General features: G+C 39.7%; 1 protein-coding gene across 2 annotated transcripts in view; it reads left to right on the top strand.

Moving 5' to 3' along the window:
• LOC138213314 (protein unc-13 homolog C) overlaps positions 1-25,549 on the top strand; it is a 106,643-nt gene that overhangs the window by 62,682 nt on the left and 18,412 nt on the right. The window contains exons 19-24 of one of the 2 annotated variants that reach the window (XM_069174337.1): positions 16,198-16,324; positions 18,394-18,490; positions 20,188-20,331; positions 20,557-20,634; positions 22,702-22,779; positions 23,592-23,618. In XM_069174337.1, coding sequence (XP_069030438.1) covers positions 16,198-16,324; positions 18,394-18,490; positions 20,188-20,331; positions 20,557-20,634; positions 22,702-22,779; positions 23,592-23,618 — 551 coding nt within the window. The remainder of the gene's footprint in view (positions 1-16,197; positions 16,325-18,393; positions 18,491-20,187; positions 20,332-20,556; positions 20,635-22,701; positions 22,780-23,591; positions 23,619-25,549) is intronic. The other variant, XM_069174338.1, reaches the window with a different exon arrangement.

The raw sequence follows: 25,549 nt of genomic DNA, 5'->3' as shown, positions 1-25,549 counted from the left end.
TCAATGGCACAGTAAAAAACAGATGAGATGCTCAGGACTTTGTGCCCCTGTATGACTGTGCCTACGTATGTGGTCCAGTTTCTGTCACAATCAAAGAAGAAAAATAAAATAAGTAATGTGAAATCAGGAGAATCTGCAGAGCAAAATTATTTATGGGGCATTTAAGGGTTAAAGTACTTTACGATGCAGAATGAGTTGGACATGCAGGAAAGAAAGCAGAGGTGTGTGTGTGTCTCTGATTTAAACCCATGATGAGTGGGCAACTTTTTGAAGCACTGTTTCAGTAGGCAGTAGAAGGTTGGTTGAGTTAAACAGTGCCAAATCCTTCCCTCAAAATGTGTCTTTATTATAGATGCACAGCAGCCAGCAGACGTTTGCACGACAGCTGCACATTATGCATAATTTTGATGTCCTTGTTATGGCCTAATAAACACAGTTTTAAATTTATTATATTAACATTGTAGAGTACAGTATAATGCAACTAGTATATCAGAAGGAATCCCTGCATTCTGCAAGGCAAAGGAATAAAAAGGGAATTTTACCCATTAAAGAGGTAAATAACTATCAGTAATCCAGCACAGAACAAAACAAAACAAAAACATCTGGTTTTTTTCCATCATCACTATTTACTCGAGTGTAAATCCATCATTTTGTGGCAGCCATGTCGTACCTAACTTAAACAATATACTGCAAAATGGCACTCACATGCAGTATTCTTGTGAGCTTTGGTAGTTTAGTATAGATTTTGTCAACACGAGAAAGTCTTTTTTCAAATACCGCAGACACTCACAGTGATCCAGCAATAAATCTCAAATCTGCTCTGTTGGCATGATGACAGATGTTCCCCGCTCTAACGCGGGTTTTGACTTCAACACCTCCCACCCCCCCCCCACCCCTTTTTTTTTTTCTTTTTTTTTCTCCAGTTCGCCTCCCAAAAGGAAGTAAAAGCTTCCTGGAGGCTGTTCTTTAAGGATAGTAGCTGCTGGATCAAACCCCACAGGATAGATGGGTGCAGAGAGGTGCTAATATGCCCGGGGTTCTGAATGAATGTTAAAATGGTCACGTGTGAGCGTGTTTATGTGTGTTTGCACTTAAGGACTCAGCAGGGTATCACCCTTAGTTCTGACTTTTTATGCATTTTTTTGCTTTCAAGTTGTGCTCAGATAAAGTTTGTCACAATCACGTTTCTAAAAAGCAGTGGATCTTTTCAAGCTTTGTTACACAGAAATCATGCAGTATAACATTAGCACGCAGCCCTCGCTAACGTTTACCAAATTCATCTTGCTTGTTTGCTCACCTCATCTCTCAAGTCATTCTTCCTCTTCACTAAATGTTTGTTTGCGGCAATGTGGTACACATCTTATCTGACGTTGTTTATTTGATTTGTACATATTTGATTTGGGTGGAGAAGATTTCAATTTCCAACACCACTTAGAGATTCATATCAAATGTGTCGCACCTCATATTGGAGATTAAAGGCTCCTCTTATTAGCCGTGGCACCACTGTATCATTTAGGCTGATGCTTCAGTGGTTTTTTTTGTGCATATATAGCCCGGTCCAAGTGGAACCTCTGAACCACATCTGTGCTAAATCAAACATGACAGAGGCCATGATATTTGTTACCCTGATGATGACAGAGCCTCCTCTGGTAGAGGGGCAGCGGTAAGAAAAGCTGCACGATCTGATTGAGGTCAAAGATTGAAAATGCTCCTCAGATTGTGCCTATGGGAAAAGGCAAACGGCTTGTTGGTGATTTATCCTCATCTGCCCTGCATATATCGGCTGCTCTCACTGTGCTAAGCTCTTTTGTGTTGCTATAGCAACCAGGTGTCATGTCAAGGCTCCTGACTAACATTTACAGTGGTTGCACTGGTACACTTAACTTTTTCCTTTACGTGCACAAGCACCTAGGTGCACTTTTTTTGGCAGTTCATATACACCTTGATCATTTTTTTTTTGTAATGACTGGTGATTCAAACAGTGTCCTGCTTCATCCTCCACATCTGGTTGAAAAGCTCAGAGCCACCCTTTACTGCTCCTTGGAATAAATTCCAGCTCACTACGATCAGCAAAATGTATCAACACATAATTCAGGAACTCTGTTTTGGGCGAAGGACTGCATGATGTGTTTTCATCACAAAATGTGGATCATAATACAGATGTACCACAATATTTACATTTTATGCTGCTCAACTTGTCTCCCGTAGCCCCCACCACCGCGTCGTGCCCTACTAGAGAATGATCTGGCTCATATCTTATTTAGGTGTAGGGGGAAAAAAAAAATGCTCTGGCTTGTTTATATTGTCTTTAAACCACGTACAATCATCGTAGCTAGTACTTAGCCCAGGATGGAGCGATGGGGCCTTTGCATAATAGTGTCGGGTGAACTTGTTTTGGAGGAACACTTACAGCCTGGCATAAAAATAGATACATTTCATAAAAGACAGAAAAAAAAAAAATAGACCTGTCGAAATGCATGATCCAAATAATTGTCAAAACTTGCCATTTTCAGCATGTATCTTGCTAGCTTGGAGGTTGTTGTTGTTTCCCATTGCAACAGCGGCTCTAAAAACAGTAACAAAAGAGTGTAATGTCGCCTGAAATAGTCGAGCAATGTCAGGTTTATACCAACATTTTACATTCGGTGAATCAGACTACTGCTCTCCCAGCTCTGCTTCGATCAGCACACCTCTGTCCACCCTGATAGCAGCCACACCAACGCTCCTTCACTCACTCACTCTTCTAGTTTACTGTTTGCCTTCACACTGCAGCTAAAAACACGAGCGGTTCCTGAAACTGTCAACGCTGCCCACATGACAAAGTCCTTGCTCTTCAACACAACTGCGAACAGGGATGATTTCAGATGGACTTGCGACAATAAAATGCCCCCAAAACTCTGAACTTTGTGGTGATTCACTTTAGAAATGCTGTTCTCAGGGGAGGTAATAAAATATGTTCATGACATTCGTTCAAAGGCAAACGTGTCTACACATTGGTGGGTGTGCGGACCTGCTAAAATTCAGGAGCACTGGTGGGAACAATTAAAATATTTAGTCACACTTGACAGATTTTTGATATCATATTCTGGCGCAGTGCATCGTGTGGAGACAAACTGCAGCGTCTTGATATACACATACACATGTATAAAGGCAACATATAGATTCTGCACATTATATATATTTTTTCTTACGTGAGATGGTTGTCGGTGTGATCTGCTTTCTTGCCAGGGAAAAGGGTACATGATATGTATGAATATAAATATTCCCTTGCATCAGATTTGCATCTGGATTTCATGCAGACTCGTAGGGGTGTTTGTACACATGGATGTGTATGTTTCTTACGGTGAGGTAATGAGCCGTTATAAAGCAGCATGAAGGGATCTCGGTTATGTGAGCTGAGATTTACATTTTCATGGTTTCCTTTCCTCGGTTTTTGTTAAAGTTACTGTGGTACCTTTAGTAGTGGTATTTACTGAAAACAAGCTCCAAATTACCAAGCTCAAGTATTGACGGCCTCTATCTCACTCTAGTATTGTCAAAATTAAGATAAGATAACACTTTGTTAATCTCAAAGGGAAATTAAAGTTCTCCAGCAGATTATGTACAAGATAAACACAGAATACACAGAGAAGGAAGCAACATAAAATAAAATAGAAATGTATTTATAACGGTGATAAAAAAAACAATATAAACAGAGAATTTATATAGTATGTATATATATATGTATATATATAGTACATGTGTCTGTTTACATATATCACTATAGCTGTAGAGCAAAAAAATTACAGGATTGTTTTATTAATAGAAGTGTATATTCCTTTATAAGATCACAGTTCATGTTGGTTTCAGCGGTGATACATCAGTGTCATGCAACATGTGCAGTATGGACAGATGTTGCAGTGCATACGGATACATGGATGAGGAGGTTACAATTGAAGTGTCCATAGCAATAAAGTGGCAGTGGGGGGGGTTACAGTATATTTGTACATGCAGTATTGTGCAGAGAGCATGAACCGTGCAGAATGAAGCTATACTAAAGTAATGGTGACAACAGAAAAAGTGACCAGTGCAGATGATCATAGAGATGATGCATGGGTGAATAGTGGAACTGGAGTTCAGAATTTTACAATCTGATGTCTGAGGGGAGAAATGACCTGTTGGGGCACGAGCAGTCTGCTGCTCACTGTACTCCTCTGTCCCTTTTAGTGTTTTATGGAGTGGGTGGGAGGAGTTCTTCATAACTGCCAACCTCATTGCCAGCATCTGCCTCTCTGCCATCATCTCTACTGTGTCAAGTTTGGCCCCCAGGACCGAGCTGGCCTTTCTAGGGATTCTGTTAAGTCTGTTGGTGTCCTTGGCTCTGATACTGCTGCCCCAGCACACAGCAGCATAAAAGATAGCGCTCGACACCACAGAGTGATAGAAAGTCCTCAACAGCTCACTGAAGGATCTCTGCTACCTCAGGATGTGGAGTTGGCTCTGGCCCTTGCACAATCTCTCCACATTCACCCCCCATCCCAACCTGTCACACGTGTGAACACCCAGGTACTTGTAGGTGTTACCCCCCCCCCCGCGATGTTCTTACCCTGGATAGTGACCGGAGCTAGAGGACAATTCCTCTTCCAGAAATACACCACGAGCTTCTTTGTCTTGCTGGAGTTTACTTGGTCGCTCTGGAGCATTATATAGCCTCAAACATTCACTTCCTTTTGTCATAAAAAAGCATGTAGCTACTTGATGTGCCCTAAAGTGAAAAAGCCTTTTCAAATGTATTCTTCCATTATCCTTGTTTCACCATTTGGCAGTGCACTGCTATTTGAAACTGTTTCTGTTTGTACCGGAGGAGACCTTGATGCTGTATGTTTTGTATTGTAAGCCAATCCAGCAGATCTTTCTCAGAATTCAACCCAGTGACAAATTGTAAAATTAAGTGAACGTGATTGTAATAATCCAGAGTCTGATTTGGGAAACTAAAACAGTCAAAACTGTAACAAGTAAAGTAAACACAATGAATAATTGCTGATTCTTCAAACAGCCAGAGCTGAAAATTGTGCAAGTTCTCTAAAGTGATGGCTGAGCTTCAGCAGCAGCATCTATGTTACTTTGAATGTTTTCACTGTAAATGCAAACAAAGCGCCATCCCTACAAAAAAAATTTATGTTTTTGTTTTATGTGTATTTTAAATGTTAAAAGATGTTAAAAGGCTTTTTGAGGAGCAGATAAGAGAGCAAAGATGGACATTTCCAAGAAATTATTTATGCTCAGTCAACATGAACAGAATAGTGCGTCATCAGCATAACGACACATCAATTAGCACTAAAATCATATGAATTTTGTGATTGTTTTCATCTGAGATTATCAGCAAATGTTGCCCTGAAAGACACCTTGTGTCTTTACACTTCTAGGATAATATGGACATTAAAGTAGATCAATTATGAAAAAGAGAGCAGTTGTGTCTCTGTATGTGTGCATATCTGAGTCAGAGCAGCTTGGCATGTGACCATCTAGGGTGTTACTGACTGCTGTCACAGCAGGTTTGGGCAGTGTCCGTGTGTTTGTGTGTGTGTCTCTGATTTGCCCGAGGGTTTCCGTGTTACAGAAGGAGACAAGAATCATAGATGCACTCAGTCACATATACCTTCTTTCTCGCTCCTTGAGCCTGAACCCTCTTCCCCTACTTTGCCTCATCTTGTCTCTTCATGTCAGTACGTCACTCCATGCCAACAGCGACACATGCCAGGAGGAGGACATAACTGTCATGTTCCACAAAGGAACACTTTGTATGAAATATTGCTCATTTCTTGGTGGTTCAACTGGCCATCAGAGTTCTGGGTTTGTTTTAGTGAAGACAGGCAAGTTGTCAATCAAGGGAGAGTTTGACAGCTCATACACCGCATAATGGTGTGTTGTAAGCAGGCACATTGTAAACCACATAATGTGTTTTACTGTAGATTGTAAAACCACTTTTGTTGCAACTTGGAAGGCAGAACCTACTTTTTTTTGCTTAATCCTGGGTTTTATCCACATTTTTTATCCTGTGTATATGAGTAGTGTGTTTTTGTTGCCGTATGTGACGATGATGTGTGTCTTTAAAATCCTGGGTGTATCATAAATTGACATTAATATTTGACTATACTGTCTACAACACTACAGAGTACATCATGTTATATTGCTGCTGTATTGCCAACATAGCTGTAAAGCACTTCTATAAGCGGATGTGAAAGGCTGATGTTCAATCAATGAATCACATTGCATATCATTAGAAAGCATATTACAGTTGAAAGTAACCCTTTAATGGACCCGCCAAAAAGCTATAGTCTGCTCGTAGAACCTAAAAAGAGATCCGTGTTGAATTGCATGTTAGATATATTAGATTTTAGTTTTTTCACTGTAAATGTAACATATTAATGGTTACATTTTCTCATGTGACACTGGACTCTGCTCTTACAAGGAGTCGAAATGGAGATAATTAATTCTTGATAAAGAACTGATTGACATGCAGAGTAATACGTGCAGTCAAAGCTAACATTCCCCAAATGAAGGCTCAATAACAGAAATATAAACAGCTCTTTACACTACCCTGGTCATTCTGTCCAAACAGTGCTTGTGTCTGTGTGAGAGCACAAATGTTAAAAATAAAGTGTGGCTACAGAAGAGAGAATGAATGGTTATTTTGCGGCAGATTTAATTACTTTAATAACAGTTAAGTGTTTTCCATAAAGATCGGTCGTAACAGAGGGCTACAAACTGTTTGTTTGCCCAACTACTTCCAGGAAAGTTAAGAAAACTTTGCTGGGTCACCTTTGACTAAAGTTTCTCTTCTGGCATTAATAAAACCCCTAAAACTCATCTGCGTTCATCAAAATTACATATTTTTAAGTTTTTTTCTTCTCCAAAAAACCCATTAATGCATAAAAGTGGCTTAGATATAACTCATCTTTGCCCTCATTCACCAGTGCAACATATTTTATGAATATGCGCATAGTCTCTGCCTGTATCTCCATCCGCCTCCACCGCCACTCACCTTCTTTAGGTATGTGACGGAAACCCCGGCTGTTTGAATCTGTGGTTTTGAGACTGTGGTTAGACTGCAGTTAAAAATAGAAATACTCAGTAATGGGGTTGACTGCTTGAAGAGACACCACATGGACAGGTGAACAAGGTTAAAGACTAGATTTCCATTAGGTTTTTTTTTTTTTTTTTAATGTTTTACATCAATTATTTAAGGGTAGTTAGATGTTTTTAAATTCTGCTTGTGCCACATTTCATTTCCTCAGGATTACACTAACGAGAATCTTCAGCGTTTTTTAACAGATGTATGTGTAAAATGGTAGAAAAGCTGCAGACAAGTGCATAACTGTGTCTTTTGTGTGTATGCAAGGCCTCTTGTAATATGTGCATGCTGTACACACACATGCATCCTGCTGTCTATATGTGTAGATTCCTTTGTTGTTGCATGCACTGTATGTGGTGATGAGCTGGCAGTGGATAATCTGAGCCAGTCTATGTTGCTGCTTGTCTTTCTCACTCAGACTAATGGAAGTAACTTGGAGTGACCTGTTTACATAAGAGGGCACATGAAACTGGCAGGGCGACTGACAGAAACACCCTGAAGGAGGCGGGCCATAATGTCCTCCTTTGTTGGTCTCTGTTCCTCTGTTTGTGTGTGTGTGTGTGTGTGTGTGTGTGTGTGTGTGTGTGTGTGTGTGTGTGTGTGTGTGTGTGTGTGTGTGTGTGTGCGCGCGCGCGTGCGCACGTGCAGGCATGTTTGTTTGTTTGCACATTTGTTTCGGCAAGGAAGTAAGAAGGAATGAATGATAATAAAAGAGGCGTATGTGTGTGTGTATGCGCGCCTGTGTGCGCACATGTGCTGGCGTGTTACTTAATGAAGTCTTTGATGCATCCTCTGCTTCCTGCTTGGAGGCCTTTGGTGCTGGTGCAGAAATGGATGCTGCTAATTTTAGCATCTCAGTGAGAATGTCTGAATGTGTGAGCGGAACGGGAAGGAGCGACTGAGAGAGGTAGGAGGGAGGGAAGACAAAAACAGAGAGGATAAAATAAGAGACAGAGGAAAGAGGAGGGAGCAAGTTAAAGAGTGAATGACTGTGGCTGTAGCTGAACTCACTCCCTCATTCACTAACCAGCCTAATACCTACATAGTAAACACCCAAGTGTACACTGTAGATGTAAATTGAGTTTTCAGAAACTTAACAATCATCATCATCATCATCATCATTTTCCATGTTGTTATTGACTTTCATTTACAGTTCAACTTAAATAAATATTAGCTGTCAGGCAGCATGGAGCCAGCTCAAAACATCTCAATATAAAATAAATAGAAGGTATCACTAGTTGAGTAAAAGGTTTCCCCTGTGCTTTGGCTGCTGGAGGGTGCTTCAACAAGAAGACAGTAAGCAGCGCTTTGTCTAGACTTCAGAAACCCTGTGTGATTGAGTTTTACAGTAAATGCTGTATATCCTCTGCATAGATGTTTAATGGCAGTGGTCTCTGGAGCATGTCATTAAAGAACCAGTGCTTCGCAGCCTATTAATTCATCTTCAGCCTGTTGGAACAGCTTCACCCCATAGAATATTTTAATTGCATTTCAATTAATGTACCTCAGCAGTGGGAGTTTTGTTTCTATAGAAAGAGGGTGTTTACCAGGCTGGGGTGTGTTTATAGGTTATGTGTTGCAGTGTGATTTTAATAAGCAGTTAATGTTGGTTTTCAGCAAAGCACTGCACCTTCAATTCTTTATAGCCCAGCTTACAGTTTATATCTATTTATAATGATAGATTCTATAAAGCACATACTTTTTTAGCCTTGTAGGCAGTGCTGTTATGTCATGCAGGCAGATCTCATAAATGCTTTATAAATGTGCTGTGTTAAATGTAATATATTCTGTCAGTCCATTTAAAAAATAATGATGTAATATATATACGTATATATATATATATATATATATATATATATATATATATATATTGTCCTTTGAACAAATTTTATAATATGTTATCTTAGTGTGTTTGTTTTCACGAGATAGATGCAAAGAAAAATCTGTAACGATGTACAGATTTTAAAAAATATATCACAAGTCTTACAATACATTTTGCAGCTGGTTCATTACACCGAAACAGAGTGGACTCTTAACATTAGTGAGTCACAGGTTTGGTTGTGTCCCAACAATTATATTTCGGTTTGAGTCATATCAATGGGAGTTAGTATCGCTGCGAGCTCTGGTGTTTTAGTAGAGCTGTGTCAGTAGGCCCCTGTGATACAGCTTAGGAGACACTCCGACAGAACTGGGTCAGAAGCCAGGATAAAGGAATTATGTCACAGAGAAAACTATAGCCTACCGGCATCAGCTGCCACTCTGTCCTCCAGTCTGTTGTCTTGAGAAAATCGGTCTAACCTTGCACTCCTATGGATACATTCACCGAATGTTAATTGTGTGATGGAAAAGTGGCGTGGGACTGCTACAGTTCATCATTACATCCACGGCATTTAAATCAATGAGGCAGTGAGTGAGTGAGTCTCCTGTGAGTTTGTCTGTCCCTATGGGCTGCGTCAGACAAGATGACATCCTCACCAGGGACCTTGATCGTACTCCTCCCTCAGGACAGCCCACACTGTTTACCACCAGCAGGGCACAAAGACACACACACACAAAACAGAGGAGGAATGCACAGATGCACACACACAAGCATACAGTACACACACTGACATGCACAGACGGATAGGGGAGCCCTATGTTAACATCGTGATTATGCTGCTAGATCATACAATGAGAGCACACATTTAATATTGTTTTTCATGTATGTATGAGTAAGACAACATGAGTGTGGCTGAAGTTGAATATAACGGACGGGTGTAGTGAGTAATCATTGTCTTCTCAGCCAATCACATTGTCTGTTTAACAGCTGTTCCAATCACAGTGGCCCGTAATGAAAATACCTCAGGGATACTGTTGTTGTCCACGAGCTGGAGAGTACAGGGTATGAATGTATAATTTCCCATGTACACAAGCCATCACATCATTTTTCAGGTAAAAATTCAACATCTGAGCACGTTAGAAAGAAGGTGATGGTGTGTACATCTGCTTTTTGGAAGAGGATTTGGACAAAGGACAGTTGGACAGGTTGGTGAGGGAGTTTTAGTGATGGTGAGAGTAAAGGGATTTCTCATTGAAGTGTGTGAACGGTGTGTTTACTGTCTGTCTAGATGTCGATGGTTTGCGATGTGTAAATCAGGAAAACACTGGGTTATACCTGGACAGTTTAATGTGAACAGAAGAAGTGTGGTTACTTTATGACAGCCTGGCTCCACACGTTCTTCAAACTAGATACAACACATATCAGGTCAGCTACCTCAGTCAGTTGAATTAAATACCATTAATGATAACTAATTAATACTGAGCACCTTACGGATTTTGCTTCAATGGCATTTTTGCTGTGATCACAATAACACAGTCAAAATATGTATTTGAGGTGATGATTACACATTTCAAATAGTAATGTAGCAGCAACAGTAGACATGGTGTGGGTCTGTCTACTCTCATTGGACAGTCAAAATGTTACAGTTCTTACAGACCTTCAGACTCTTCTCCTTGCTTTTCCTCATTTGCATGCAGCTACTGTTTTGTTTTGCCTCTCTTCCAACCCTTTGCATCATTCACTGTGTTGGCATAAAAATGCCAACTTAATAGATAAAGCATATTTCAAGGTCAGTAGTGTTGCTGCTTGCTCCAGTCTTTGGGATGTTACTAGAATAGCACACATTCAAACATGCACACACATGGTACATTAAATCCTTTTTTTTATTTTTAATGTGTCACTTCATGTGACCCCACGAGGAGGCCTCCAGAGTCTGGATCTGCACAAATAAGCACGGTAGCATGAATAACTATGAATGGATATACCTTCCCAAATGACAGATTGGCTGTTTGAAAAAATCTGATAATGAATTACCGTCATGGAAGTGAAATTCATTAATGAATGGTGAATTAAACATATTGAAGTTCAGCTGCTTGTAATTAAATATTTCAGCAGGCCTGGACTGTGTTTTAAAACACACAAAAAAATCCTATCACCTCTGATGTTTTTTTTATGGAATTCTTCAGGTATAAAACATTTAGGGCCATTTGCAGATGACTCATTGTGAAGTCAGCGACCTTCTGTATTTTTTTTTTTTTTTTTTTGATTTTTATAACACTGCTGCCAGTGGCCTCATTTTTCTCAGATTCTCTCCTCTATTCAAAGACATCATATTGGTGCCCAGTGAATGGAAAATTATATCCTTTTGCTTTCATTCAGAATGTGCAAAGAAGCATATTCTGTCCTTCTGTGCTTCTGTTTTCTAGATAGATTAAAAAATATTTATGACTCGTAAACTGAAGAGTTTTGAAAGACAAAAGCTTTCAAGAACTTATCGCTCTTTTAACCACAGGCAGATACTTCAATCTTCACAACATAGACTTTGAAGATTGAAAGAAAGGTGTCACTGGAAAATATTTGGCTGGCAACATGATCAATTCCATTCAATAAAATAAAAGCAGTAATTAATATATATGCTTGTTTGTTAGAATGCATTTATTTAATAGCCACTGCATTAGCAAGGCTGATCTAAGGCAATAGCGCGTTCTCCTCATGCTGTTAAATTTGATATTGAAGGATGTAACCGAACAACTTTGGTGACTCTAGTGCCACCATCAGGGCAACATTTCCTCTTGCAGGCAAGAAATAGAAACATTTAGCAGACAGAACTTTGTAGTTTACATGAAATATTCATAATCTCCAGAGGATGAACATCCCACTTTTCTTTCCTCTAAAGCCACAATCGGGATCAAGCATTATATTTTTAGTCCCATGTCTAATAAAGACCTAGAAATAACAAAATCGTCTATACAGCGAGTTGTTTTTACTGTAATAAACAAAAAGAATAATGAGTGTACAGTTAACGAGGCCTAAGACTGCAAATATGTATTTCATACTGTTTACATTAAAGACTTTTTACAGTAAAGGAATCCCACCCTTCACAATTTTGTGTTTTGCATAAATCTCTGTGGGTAAAAATTAACCTCACTGATCATACATGATCTCCCTATGTGCACATCTCATTGACACTTTTATACATAGTCAAGAAGCTGGCTGGCAGCACCAAAAAAATAACACCTGCTGACTGCTGACCTCTACTTTCCTGTCTCTCAATTGACCTCCATCTGCTTCTTTTAGGTGACAACTGTAGGTGACTGTGAGTGTGTGACAGCAAGGGTGTGTGCAGTCAGAGCTTAGGGCGGAAAGGTTGTCAAACTGTGATGGTGTGCGTACATGTGTGTGCGCGTCCGTCCTGTATGTGTGTAAGCTGCCTTGCAGTGCCAGCTCGGTTATTAAAGTGACACTGCCACAGTGAGTCCCTCTGTTCGGATATTACACGTCCTCTGCAGCAGAATAACTGCAGGTGTTGTATAGTAAAACAATCTTGACTCAATATTCACAGTGTTTAAAACCAGCTGGTCCTTCTACCACACACACTGAACAGGGGAATCCAGGTGAAACGTTAAATCCCTTGGCAATTTCAGCCATCAAAACCACTTCGTCCATGAAGGTTAGGGGCTGATAAAAGCAAGGATATTTTCTAGCATCGGGGCTCTCAAAAAAAAATAACTGTACGGTGCCTGAGATCACTGTGGCTTTTCATATCGGTAATCTGCAGAACATTGCTTTAAACGGTCCTCCTCCTGTGGCTCCTGGGATTTGTGAAAAGGCGTGAATTTCTGCATATGCAAGTTGAACAAAATCTACATTTTACAGTATGAATGAAGAAAATGAGTTGGAGGGGAATGCTTCTCCACACAAACAAATGATTTTTCATATCATGGGATATCTAAAGAGGTTCCTTCTGTACTCTTTTTGTAATGCATTGCCCACAAACCTCTACTGCAATTACTGTGATTTTCTTTTGATCCAGATTCACTTTCTGGCACTGTTACCTATAGTATGTGTGAAGCGTGATGGTTATGGCACCTATCCACTTTTTTAATGTTTATCTTCACACTTCTGCTGAAAGGTATAGCAGGTCTTTACATCATTTATTTTCTCAGCAGATATCAGTCGTCAAACCTCTCACTGAAATGTGTTAAAACAATTGTTTTACATCCAGTTATGAAGTCCCCCAATGACGAATGCTTCTCAGATATTTATACACACGTACTACAACAAATACATTTGCAGGCGCACACGCTATAAATGACAACGATGAAGTTTTCAGTTAAGTGGAGTTTAACCTCGTTTATTAAAGCAGGATTGAAAAGAGCGCAGTAACAGCTGACAACAGACCGACTTGAGTGGAGGACTCTCTGTCTTCTCCATTCTGAGGAGTACCATATTGTGTTGTGCGTTTCAATGCATTATCACACAGGTACATATGTTAATTACACATATATAAATATTTTCCTCAGAGCTTAGAAAGGAGTAGAGGGTGGCAGGCGTTGCACTATTCATCGAGTAAGCACTGAGGTTCTTATCAGGCTTAAGGCACGACAGGCAGAATGCAATGCATTGGATTTTAACATGTCTTTGATGTTGCGTGGCTGCATGTATCTTGTTTCTGCATTTGAATATGTGTGTGTGAATATTTGTTCCTTTATTTCTGCTGTGCCAGTTTAAAAAAAAACAAAAAAAAACAATCACACTCCTTTAGATTCCCCACTATCTCAGCCTTGTTCAGACTTCGTATTGTGTCCAGATGGTTGACAAATTTTGCCTTCATTCAGCTGAGAGCGATCACAGTTCACACTTGGCTTTACAGTATGTCTCAAAGTGGTATCAAATGACCACTCATGGTCAGCGGCAGCTCCCTCCACTCCCCACCAGACAGCAACAGTCGCTAAACCAAAAAAATGGATATTTACATATTGAATAAAAAGTACACAAACCGAGAGAGAAAAGGTTAGATGAAAAAATACCAAGACAATGCAAAGTGACAGGGAGCAGCTAAAAGAGCGAAAGAGAGACAAAACATTCACAGGGAGTAGCAGAGTGAGACAGGGGTAAGGATGGAGTTTTGGGGGGATTGTTGTGGAATAGACTTACGGTATTTGCTAGGTGATTTAGCAGTGCAGCTGAGGATGCTTTTGTGTTCACACGACACTGTGATGTTAATAAATGGGGATTAGAGTTGCAACAATTAGTCAATTAATCGATTAGTGGTCAATGATTGATCATGAGTCCATTTCTAAAATAAAAAAAAATGCTGAAATTCTCTGATTCCAGCTTTGCAAATATTTTCTGTTTCTTTTAGTCCTCCATGATCATAAACTCAATGTCTTTTGGTTGTTGACTATTGGTTGGGATAAACAAAAATGTAGGCTGCACCTGAGCCTTCGGGAAACACCGATCAATATTTTTCAGCATTTTAAAGACCAAACAGCTGATCAATTAATCTAGAAAATAACGAACCGATTAATCAATAACGAAAATTATTAATTAGTTAATTAGTTGCGGTCCTAATATGGATCGCAGTGCTGATTGTGATATAAGAGATCAGAGTGTTTTCACAACTGTGATTAACTACCTCTACTAACTGCAGCTGAATCACCTGCAGCTTCTGCTTGTTCTTGGAAAAATGTATGCGGTGTCTTTTTTTTGACTCCACTAGAGTGGCTTATTCTCAGGATCACAGTTCTGATCGGATGTATTACTCGGTCTGGTGAGGAGATTAGCAATAGTGACTCTCCAGTACACTGCTGGTGAGTAGCATTAGTTGGTATGTTGATTTAACTCAAAGCACCACTGTGCCTAATGCTGTGGTCATGCCACATTGTTGCTACCATAGCTACCAGTTTTCTAACAAATAGTGTTCACATCAACATCCAAATCGTAATTAATTTTGAGAACTGAAAGCGAAAGAAATCAAATATGGATGTCTTGGAGCACAATATTTTTAACCCTTCTACAGTCCAATAACCGTCCGTTTATTATTTACTTTGTTCAAATTAGACTCCAAAATAATATCCGTTAGTAATGCTTTTGGTCAACAATTTGCTTGCTTGGTAGTGTGATGTTATTTGAAGAACTGTAGTGTTTGTGTTTTATTTTATTTTTTTATGTTTATTGAGTAAGACAACTGGAATCCCAATTATGAATGAGGAGCAGCCATAGAAGCCGTCAGCCATGGAAGCTGCCATCTTCCAAATCACCCCCATGAGAATCTGACTTTCCCTCCCACATGACGTGAATGTGCAGTAGTACCGCCTCACAGAGCGGCTCGCGTGCTAAGTGGTATTGGATATTTCTTGATTGATCTGTGTGGAAATGATCATCTGCTTTATTTGATTTCCATTTTACAAGTTCTCTGAAGAACCTCTATGTTGCTGTGTTTCCTCTACTCTCCTGGCCTCTCCCTTTTTTCAGATTTATTCGTCTCCTAAGTGCAATCATCTCATCTTAGACCCAACATTGCAGTCCCAGAATAGAGTTTTTCTCATTGGTCCTTCTCCCATGGTCTTTCTCTGTCTCTTCTCTCTGATATCTGTCTCACTGTTTCCTCTTCACTGCTTTCCTTTCTTTCCTTTTATCTCTTTGTCCTCGCTCCCTTTCTTGCACCATCACCATCCATCCCTGCTTCAGGGGATCCCACGGAAATGTTAAATTTTTCTGAAATGTCTGCAGTGAGCTCGAATAAATGACTCGGCAGACTTGTCAGCTGACATGAAAATCTAATCCATTTTAGCTTTAGTTTGTTTGCAGTAATTCAAGTGCTTTCTTTCTGTGGTGAGAGCTGGACACATTCACAGGCTCGCTTTGATTTTCTCATTCTTTGATAGCTCAAGGCAGTGCATAATTGAGCTTGTTAAGATGTCAGATTAAGAGCACCCACTGCTGCTCAGGGTTTTTTTTTTTTTTTAATGTTTATGAGGATTTTTGCTTATTTATATTGGTGTGTTTTAGTGTTTGTCTCTTTTTGGTCTTGTGATTCCTGTAAGAAAATCTTCAAAGAAGAAGAAACAGCACATGCAACACACAGACACACAGAAACCAGTTGTTGCTGCTCTGCTGCCTTATGATGTATCATTCAAAAGCGTTTATAGGTGTAAGACTCACACATATTTCAACTTGGGTTTCTCTGTGTAAGAAATATGACTTCAGTGAGTACTGTACTTGCTAATGTGCTTCTCTCGTGTTTTAATCTGAATTTTAGAGCACGATAAGCACCGCCTATGCAAAAGCACCGAATACATGAATCTTCACTTCAAAGTCAAGTGGTTCCATAACGAGTACGTCCGTGACCTGCCGGCCTTCAAGGGTGTTCCCCCTGAATATTCTCTGTAAGTGGCCTCTCATTTTCACACTCATATACCTGCAAAGACAATCACATACATGCACACATATTTTATTGTATGAACAAAAGTTTACTGTTATGAGAAAATGCAGCAAAGCTAAAGAAACACTCAGTTGCCAGTTTAGTGGTTTAAGGTTCAGTTTTTGTTGAAATTGTTTGATTGAGGTATTGATTAAACTGTATGATCATTTTGAAGGCTGCAGTTTGTGATGTTGTCATCTTCCCCATTTATGTCAATGATAATTGGCCAAATAGCAATAACGCCTCTCTGTATGAACACTGATTTATTTCAGGACAGCTGCATTAAGTTTTCTTAAGAAATGGCTGTTAAATGTATGTATGTCAGAGGGCAAACAACTGTGGACTTTAATGTCAGCAATATTACAACGTTGAAATTGGAAAATGGAGGAAGGTTCTCTAATGCATGACATAACATGAACAGACAGCTCAGTTAAAACATGATAACATGTCCAATAAGTATAACTGAAAATGTTTGTACAATTTTAGGAAATTCCCTCAAGGTGTTTTCACATTCTGTGCTCACAAAATTGGGACGAATGGATATGATGGACATGAGATCATATTGATCCTGACCTCTGATCACCAAAATCTATTTGGTTCACTCACTTGTGCCAAATTTGAAGAATGTCCCTCTGGGCATTCTGAGATATCGCATTAACAATGGGAAAGACATGAGGTCACAGTGACCTTTGGCCATAAAAATCTAATTTCTTCATCATTGAGGCCAAGTGAACATTTGTGCCAAATTTGAAGAAATTCCCTCAAGGTGTTATTGAGATATCGCATTCACAAAAACAGTACCGACGAATTGACGGAAAACCCGAACACATAATGTAGGAAGTATAAAGCTGAGTAAATATTATAGACATATATAAAACACCTCAAAACTGCCACAAGGTTGATGTCTGTTGAACTCAATAGGGCAATATTTTGTAGGCCAAAACTGCAAACAGTTCTCCTGTATACTAAATATTCCTGAAATCAATATTATATAATATTTCAGTACCAGTTCTCTATAAGGAGAAACATTCTGTAATGGTTTAAACAGTGTAAATGTCATTAAAATAAATAATAATTCAGATCAGTTTCTGGTTAAGCCTGAATCTATAAAACTGTCATGTCCATGCGATCTGTGCTGGCAGTTCATTAAAACAAGCCTTTAAACAAGCTGATCATGGGCTGTTTTGGATGAAGAGGCAAATTTATAGCCTAAAAGCATGTTTTTGTTCCTCTTTTCCCAGTCTTCCATTGTGCATGCATAATCGTGTGCAACAAAGCAGGAATAGCTGCGATATAAACACATGTAATGCAAGCAGCGAACGCCATGCCCTCTCCCGTCCAGCCAGTCTATCAGAGTAATGACTCACCCTCCCCGTCTCTGCACTGTCACTCAAACACCATCTCTAGCCGGATTGATTCTACCAGAGGCATACCATCATACAAACACGCACACACACATATGCAGTCTCTCTCTTTCATCTGCCTGTCTGTCTTCTCTCTGTCTGTCGCCACGCCCACCTTATTTAGTGGCTTTCCCTCGTGTGGCAGATACCCTTAGCCGGAGTACAAAACCGTTTGGGGGGCGGGGACATCCGTTGCTCTCAGGACAAACCCAGGCACTATATCATACAAGGAAATGGCAAAGTGAAACCGAGAACAGCATTATTATTCCGCTAACAAATGAACTTCTCCACTCGACTCATCTGTCCTGTCCTCTTCTGTCCTCTGTCTGAGTCTCAGTATAATCTGTCCACAGACTGAAACCTGATATCACTGGCTGCATGAATTGCAGCCTGGGTCAAAAACCGCACAGAAGTCCGCTCGGTTTTGAGTGTAATGTAATCACTTTCAAGTAATTTACCTTTAAAAACAGTGATTTCCCCCATAGTCTTTAAATGAAAAGCCTCCGGCCTCTGATCTGCTAATGTAGTAAACCCTCACTTACCTCGTACAAATGACAGGAACCAAATGCTAAAAGAAATACATCCAACTAGAGTTTGACCCCTCAATGATAGAAGGCTTTTCTTTTTCTAGCTGGTTCGAGCCATTTGTCATTCAGTGGCTTGATGAAAATGAGGACGTCGCCATGGACTTCCTCAACGGAGCACTGGAAAGGGACAAGAAAGATGGAGTGAGTACAGAATTAAATTATTATTAAATTAAACTAAATCATTTATTACATTTTTATGTAACTTTTATATTTACCAAAGCCACTTAAAACTGCTTTCTTATTAACAAAGACAGTCGGCTAAGATTGAATTTACCTTGAGAGGAGGAGGGTGGGTGGTAAAGGAAATTTCACAAAGCCAAAAACAGACTTTGCCCTGAGACATCACAAGATAGGAATATCAATGAAATTTCAATTAAAAATTTATATAAACAGATTTTCAGGGTAGAAAAAGTCACAGAAGGATATTAGGCAATAATGAGAGGAAATGTGCAAAAGCTTTACTAAATGAGTACAATATATTAATGCACTTTCCCACATGTTTGTATACGTGCATGTTTATGTCGATCAAAATGAGGGGATATGTAACTTTCATCTCATGCATTTAACCACATATACAGTGGCCCATAGTGTACAATTGCTCTCCTGAAGGGCTGTTTGAAACACAGCATTGTATTGTTTGTTAAAATTATCTGATGAATAAAGGTGAATACTGAAAGTATGTCTTAGAATGTGCCAAAATGAATACTCTGTAAAGGGCCAATTCACAGAATTGTGTATACCCAGCATAACAGTAGTTCAGTGTCTTTTTAAAATCAAACATCCATTCATGTGGTATCTACTCATTTTCTCAAAGATTACACATTTTTAACAGATAGCCTACATTACCAAATGTGGCTGGGAGGTTTAGAATTCACAGCTGATTGACAGTCTGGCAGGCCTAAACAAAAGATGCTATGCGTCATGGGAAGTGTTGGATCCAGGGTTCTTTTGGAGCCTGGCTCCAAAATAGGGATTAAAACTCACCAATTTTATGGAAGTGCAATACATTTAGTGGCTTGATTAGTTGTTCAAAGGTGATATACGCTGATACGTTCATTTTACTGACAACACAAGAAAAATATTTTAGCTTCCTGCTTCACACACCATACTCTGTCGAGTTAACATTCACTCAAGCTGTCAAGTGTAATGTTTGTGAATACAGATTCATTCATTCATTTAAAGTCGTCACTGGACACATTCAAAATTTAAAAACACAAATCAGCTTTCCTCTAACATATGAAGTTTATGACTTGAATTGTAGGAATTCAATTGAAAAGATTTTAATTGGATTGAAAGTTTAAAAACAAAATGTTGCCAAAGTATCAAATTATATATATATATGTATAATATAGTTTTTCCAAATATTTTGACAGCACACAATAACTGATATAACAGTAAACTATATTTAACACAGCAGTAAGGTTGATTTAACACTGTTCCTCAGGTAAGTTGATACATATTGGGTCACAAGATGTGGCCTTTCTCCTTCTCAGAGGAGTTATGTTTTATGTCATATGTATGTCATATTTGAACATTTGTCATATTGAACATTTGTCATACATTCATGCTATAACTCCCACAGAGTTTCAGAGAGTTGTGTGCATCAGCTATTACCGAGTGTCATCAGCAGTAAACATCTGTGAAACTAGAATCGTGCTCTCTGTGTGATGTTGTTACAGAGTAGATATGGTACATTAATTAAACGTTCTCTTCACCGTTCTAAACAGAGTTAGGCTATTATGAAGTGCTTTTTAAGGTCTGAGATTCTTTGTATGTCTCTCTGTTTTGCTTCTCCTGTCTTTCTCCCAACCCCTCTCACCCTCTCTTTCCCGCAACAGTTCCAGCAAACCTCAGAGCACGCCCTCTTTTCCTGTTCAGTGGTGGATGTGTTCACTCAGCTAAACCAGAGTTTTGAGATTATCAAGAAGCTGGAGTGCCCGAACCCACAGGCTCTGGCTCACTTCATGTGCCGCTTTGCGAAGGTCAGGCTCTTTGGAAAGGCCTCTTGGTGAACCCTGAATACGGCTGCTGCCAGTAATAACTCCCATTTAAAGAGTTTGCTACTGATCTAAGTAGTCTGTTTGGTATATTTGTTGGGTTTATCATGATCTTGTTATTAGCTTGTGACTATTTCAAGTTTTTCAGTGAGATTTAAATGATAGAAAAGCAAACAAACTGTAATTATAAAGCTGTCTCTCACTCTGCAGACTATCAACAAAGTTCTTCTGCAATATGCTGCAATCGTGTCCAAGGACTTTCCTTTGCATTCAAGTAAGGAGACCGTGGTAAGTGCCCACTCAAAGTCTGCAAATGTTAATAGCAAAGGTTACATTCAGTTTTTTTTTGGTGCAAATATGGTAAGTCAGATGACGGTGTTTCTATGATAACTGTCTTGAGCAGCAGTTGGCATGGAGACTATGCACAGCCCTGCCTTTCCTTCTGTAATGCACTAAATAAAGCGTCTCCATTAACTGAGATGCAATTATTAATCTCACAGCGAATAGCTGATGGGGAGAAGCCATTGGTATTTTCTGGGCTCTCTGTCCATTGTTTAATGTGACAGATGACTAAACACGGGGGCCTTGTGAGTGGCCTAATTATCCGCACTGGTCTTTGAAGTTGAAGTGAGAGATAACGCGCAGTGTACCCGCAGAGGAGGCAGATGTTTCTTTACAATGTTGACAGGCTCATTACAACTGTTCCAGAGAAAACATGAAATGTCCTTTCCCGACATACGACTGAAAAAACAGTTGATGGGAAAAAGGAAATAAGAGGCAGAGAGAGTTCCGGCACAATGATACCAAATTAGACCTGCTGTAATCTCTAAAATGTTAGACACTCTCATTTGTAGTACATGGCACACGAAACATCATAACTGTCTTTACCAAGGATGTTCTGTGTCGTTGGCACTTTCAAATATTTTCCACAAAAAAGTCACCTTGGGATGTCCGTCCGCACTGATCTAAGAGGAGGACCATTACTGAAATGATGCATTTCTTCACATTAATAATGTAGGATGGACATTTTAAGAAAAAATACCATTCGATACTTGCTAGGAACTGTTATTATTCAAAGACCCGCATCCCGCTTCTGCGCCACATATGCACGCACACACTCACACGCACAGAAAGAAACACACACACACACACACACACAGATTTATTCACAGGATAAACACAATTTTAAGGCTTAAAAAATACCATCAAACTTCAAAAATATTTTCAATTCCCTGGCGCCTTTTTATGCTTTTTTAGGCATTTGGCAAACAGCTTTGGGCTGCATCACTGCCACCTCTGGGCAGTATTCACACAATATTGCCATTCGCTGGTAAATGAATGGAAAAAAAATGTATTTCAGGACAAGACAATAGTCACATAAACAATGACATATTTTATAATATAATAGATTATTCAAAAATTATAAAATCTGGCAGTAGACACACTTTCTCGATGAGAATCAATCACCTTATTCAAACCACATTGGTGTAATCACTGTGAAATAACACTTTGATTTTTTTTTTCTTATCTGCAGTTTGCCTGATATCACAGCAGCCTCTGGCATTTCAACGATACTGTGCATCCAATGAATCTGTTAGTGGACCAAACCCTGACATTTTTTTCCACCTTCTCCCAACCTAGAAATATGTTGCTGTGTGAAAGCTCCATTACTATTCAGGTTTAGAATATTTAATCACTTCTATACAAATATGCTCATAAATCTTGTAGGGAACGACCATTATGTGTTCCTGTGGAGACACTATTGGCTGCTTTGGGGATTGAAAGATACCAATCATCCCTCCTGTGGGGTGCAGAATCATCCATTACCACTATCATAATTCTGGTCTATTGTATGCTCGTCATTTTTTCTTTTTTTGGGGCAGATAATGTACATAATATGTGACTGTCTGAAAACTCTGAAGAATTACTCTTGGTCTCCATAAAAATCTGCGTGATTAATGTCTGTCATCTGTTAAACTTGTTGTGCGGCTGAAAATCGATAACGCCAGACACATTCGGTGCAAACATTTCTCTCCTTGTTCTGTTATGTGTTGCGTTTCCCTGCTGACTGTTGATGTCGTGCAGAAACCTCGCATCTTAGTACAGATGACATGTCAGGAAATCAAAGCTGATGGATTTTACAGTTGTTACCCTCGTGATTTTTCTGACATTTTGCATTGTGTTTCCAACTGCCCGGGCTACACTTGAGCTCACAAACTGTTACAATACAATACCAATAGCTGTGAAACAGGACGTTCAATGTAGAATGTAATTTAACATGACAGATATAGTTGTTATTTTTTAGACACGTTGGATAAAAGCAACCTAGTCATAATCGTTCTCATACTTTTACAGCCCTGCATCCTTCTCAACAACATTCAGCAGCTGCGTGTCCAACTGGAGAAGATGTTTGAGTCCATGGGAGGCAAACAGGTCTGTATTACTTAAGTATCTGTCTGCTATGTCTGTTTTGAGGCAATTCACTTCCAATTCAGATAACAAAATCGAATAAAATATACAGTAAAGTATATAGTATAATATATAGTATTTTTGCCTTATTATAAATGCATTGATGTTCCCTTCCACTGTGAGGACAAACCACAAGGTGAGCTAAAGAGTGACGTCCCCAGGGCTTATAGGATCCACTGTCTTGCTAAAGGACACTTCAGCACAGCCGGTGCCAGTTAATAAGGAAACTTAAACCTCCCCTCTCAGATCAGCACTCTGCCGCTGTAAAATAAACGCTGCGTCATGATTATGTAAATGATCATTTCAGATGACATTTTCTATGAAGTGAAAGTGAATTGACCCCAACAGAGATGTGCTGTAATCCTTCCCTCAATTCTGCACTTAACCATCTAACAGGCTAATCTGACATGTAGCTCAGTTTTCTTGTATCACCTTTCCGACTTCTTCCTCTACTACTGTTCCTCCTTTGTATCCCATCACTACCCCCCCCCACCCCCCACCTCTGGTCCCTCCTGTATATAACATGTGTTGACTTAACATTTTTGTAAATATTGAGTCAAACCCTCTAAAACCTGTGTGTTGCGTTTGAGACTCTGTCGACCTGTCAGCCAGTCAGTCTAACCTGAGAAGCAGCCGCCACGGCTTCTTATGACTTACATGCATGTTTCTCTCTCTCGTTTCTAACACCTGTCTTGCCTTGCGTTTTGTCTCCTGTCGTTGTGTCTTCTTCTGTTTCCCCCCCGTTTCCTTTTTGTGCTCTCTCTCTCTGTCTCCAGGAGGAGGGGGTTGTGTCCTTCTGTAAGGTGTGTGCAATAGGACTCGTCAACACCCCCTCTCACCATTTACCAAATGATAAAAAAAAAAAAAAGCACGCCCCCTCCCCCGTGTGCCTCCCTGCCACCCCTCATGCTCCTCCGCTTCTCACCCCACCCCCAGCCCCTCCAGCAGCATGTGCCACAGAGCATACGGAATCTGAATTACCCATCACCCCTCTGGACAGGCTGCTCAAGCTCACCATCCCCTGCGCTCTGGAGATAGTAGCTCAAACCACTCGATCCCATCTTTATTTTTAGCTTGCCTTTTTTTTTTTTTTTCCCTCTGTCTGACACTTCTCTATCCATGGCTTATTTAGAAGTGTGATATTTATTTTAGTTCGTTTTCCCCCCCCCCCACTTTTACACCACTGAAAGGAGCAGAGTCAGAGGCTCACCAAGTCGCTGGCTGTGGTTTTGATCTTCTTCCATTCCTTGATCTGTGGCCTCAAAATGCTTCAGACAGGATTTTTCCAACTGTGTTTAATGAGCTTCTCAAATACTTACAAATCTCTCCAGCTGTGTCCTCAGCTTAGGTGCTCCCGCCACTGAACTATTTGCAGATCTAGACCTCGATCACTCTTCTATTATCATCTGAAGAATAATGACATGAGAAATATTTACCTTCCTTCAAAAAGTCAAACGGTGAATTGCAACTGTTAATGGACAGTCAGGTATAAAGTACCTCTCTAGCCATTTGTCTTGAATGCTAATTATAAAGCCAAAGTGCATTTCAGGTGAAAGTTTTCCATTAGTTTCCTCTGCATAGCTATTCATTACAAAATAGTTCCCCATCAGCAATTAACTCCCACAGAGACAACGTAATTACCAAGAACTGTTATCATGGTGTTACAAATAACAGAGATTAACAATAATCTCTCACAGTGACCATTTATGAAATCATCACAGACTGATCTCCCCAGATTTGCATCAGCACTGTTTGCTAATACGCCTTTCTCACTTTAGAGATGATGACGGTATATTAAACCTTTATTTGCTTGGCACCGTTAGTCATTTTGGACAAACTGTGCCGCGGAATAACACCCTGCCAGTGAGTAGATATTGCATTGTTGAAACAGGCAAAGGGAAGCAAAGCTGGCCTGCAGTTGATAGGCTGTCAGCCAAGGGAGAGTTTGTACACTCTGGAGGACTCCGGATGCCAGTCAGTGCCGAGTGAAAGCAGCTACCATGGAGGAGCCAGGTGCTGCATGAATACAAAACATCATGTTTCCTTCGTATTAAGTTTAATTAACAAAATAAGACAGGCTTTCGAGTCTTAAGTGCGCTAAATGTGTACAAATTTGTGAGGTGACGTTAATAGACATATACACATCCGAAGCTCTCCTCAGTATTATCTTCTGTAAATGGAGAATGCAGTACATCAGACACGTGATCTATTCATTGTACCCATATGAATTTATATATATAGCATTCATCATCCAGTTTTACACATGATATCCCATTTCCAGGCCAATTGAAGGCCTTATCGTTAACCTGACATTTCAAAAGAGTCATCTTTGATATTTTCAAATCACAAAACTGCCTTTTTTTTTGCCGCTACCTTTAAAAGAAGGCCTTTCCATCAAGATTGCTGTTTTCAGGTGGACGTTTGACAGAAACAGCAGGAATCCTAAGGAGTCCGAATTGTCGCCTCTCAGGAGGTGACATGTGATGTGGTTAACTCACAGTGGTGTGAATTTCCTTCCCCAGCATTCCCATTAAGACACAAAAACAAACTGAGAATCTCCATTTCCGAGACTGCTGAGGTACAGATTAGAGCCCAATCTAAAACTTTCCCCAGGCCAGAGGGGTCTGATAAAATACCAAGGCCTACGGTATTTTTTTTTCGTTGCTATCCCTTGAAAAGATGTTATCGTTATTCAAACGGTAAAATAACAACTCAAACCTCTATGGGCAATTTT

The sequence above is a fragment of the Embiotoca jacksoni genome, unplaced genomic scaffold, assembly GCF_022577435.1.
Source record: "Embiotoca jacksoni isolate LCO1_2020_lvr unplaced genomic scaffold, fEmbJac1.0.p SCAF_6, whole genome shotgun sequence".
Taxonomy (NCBI): Eukaryota; Metazoa; Chordata; class Actinopteri; family Embiotocidae; genus Embiotoca; species Embiotoca jacksoni.
The sequence above is the reverse complement of the archived record's forward strand: the minus strand, read 5'-3'. Positions and strand labels throughout refer to the sequence as shown.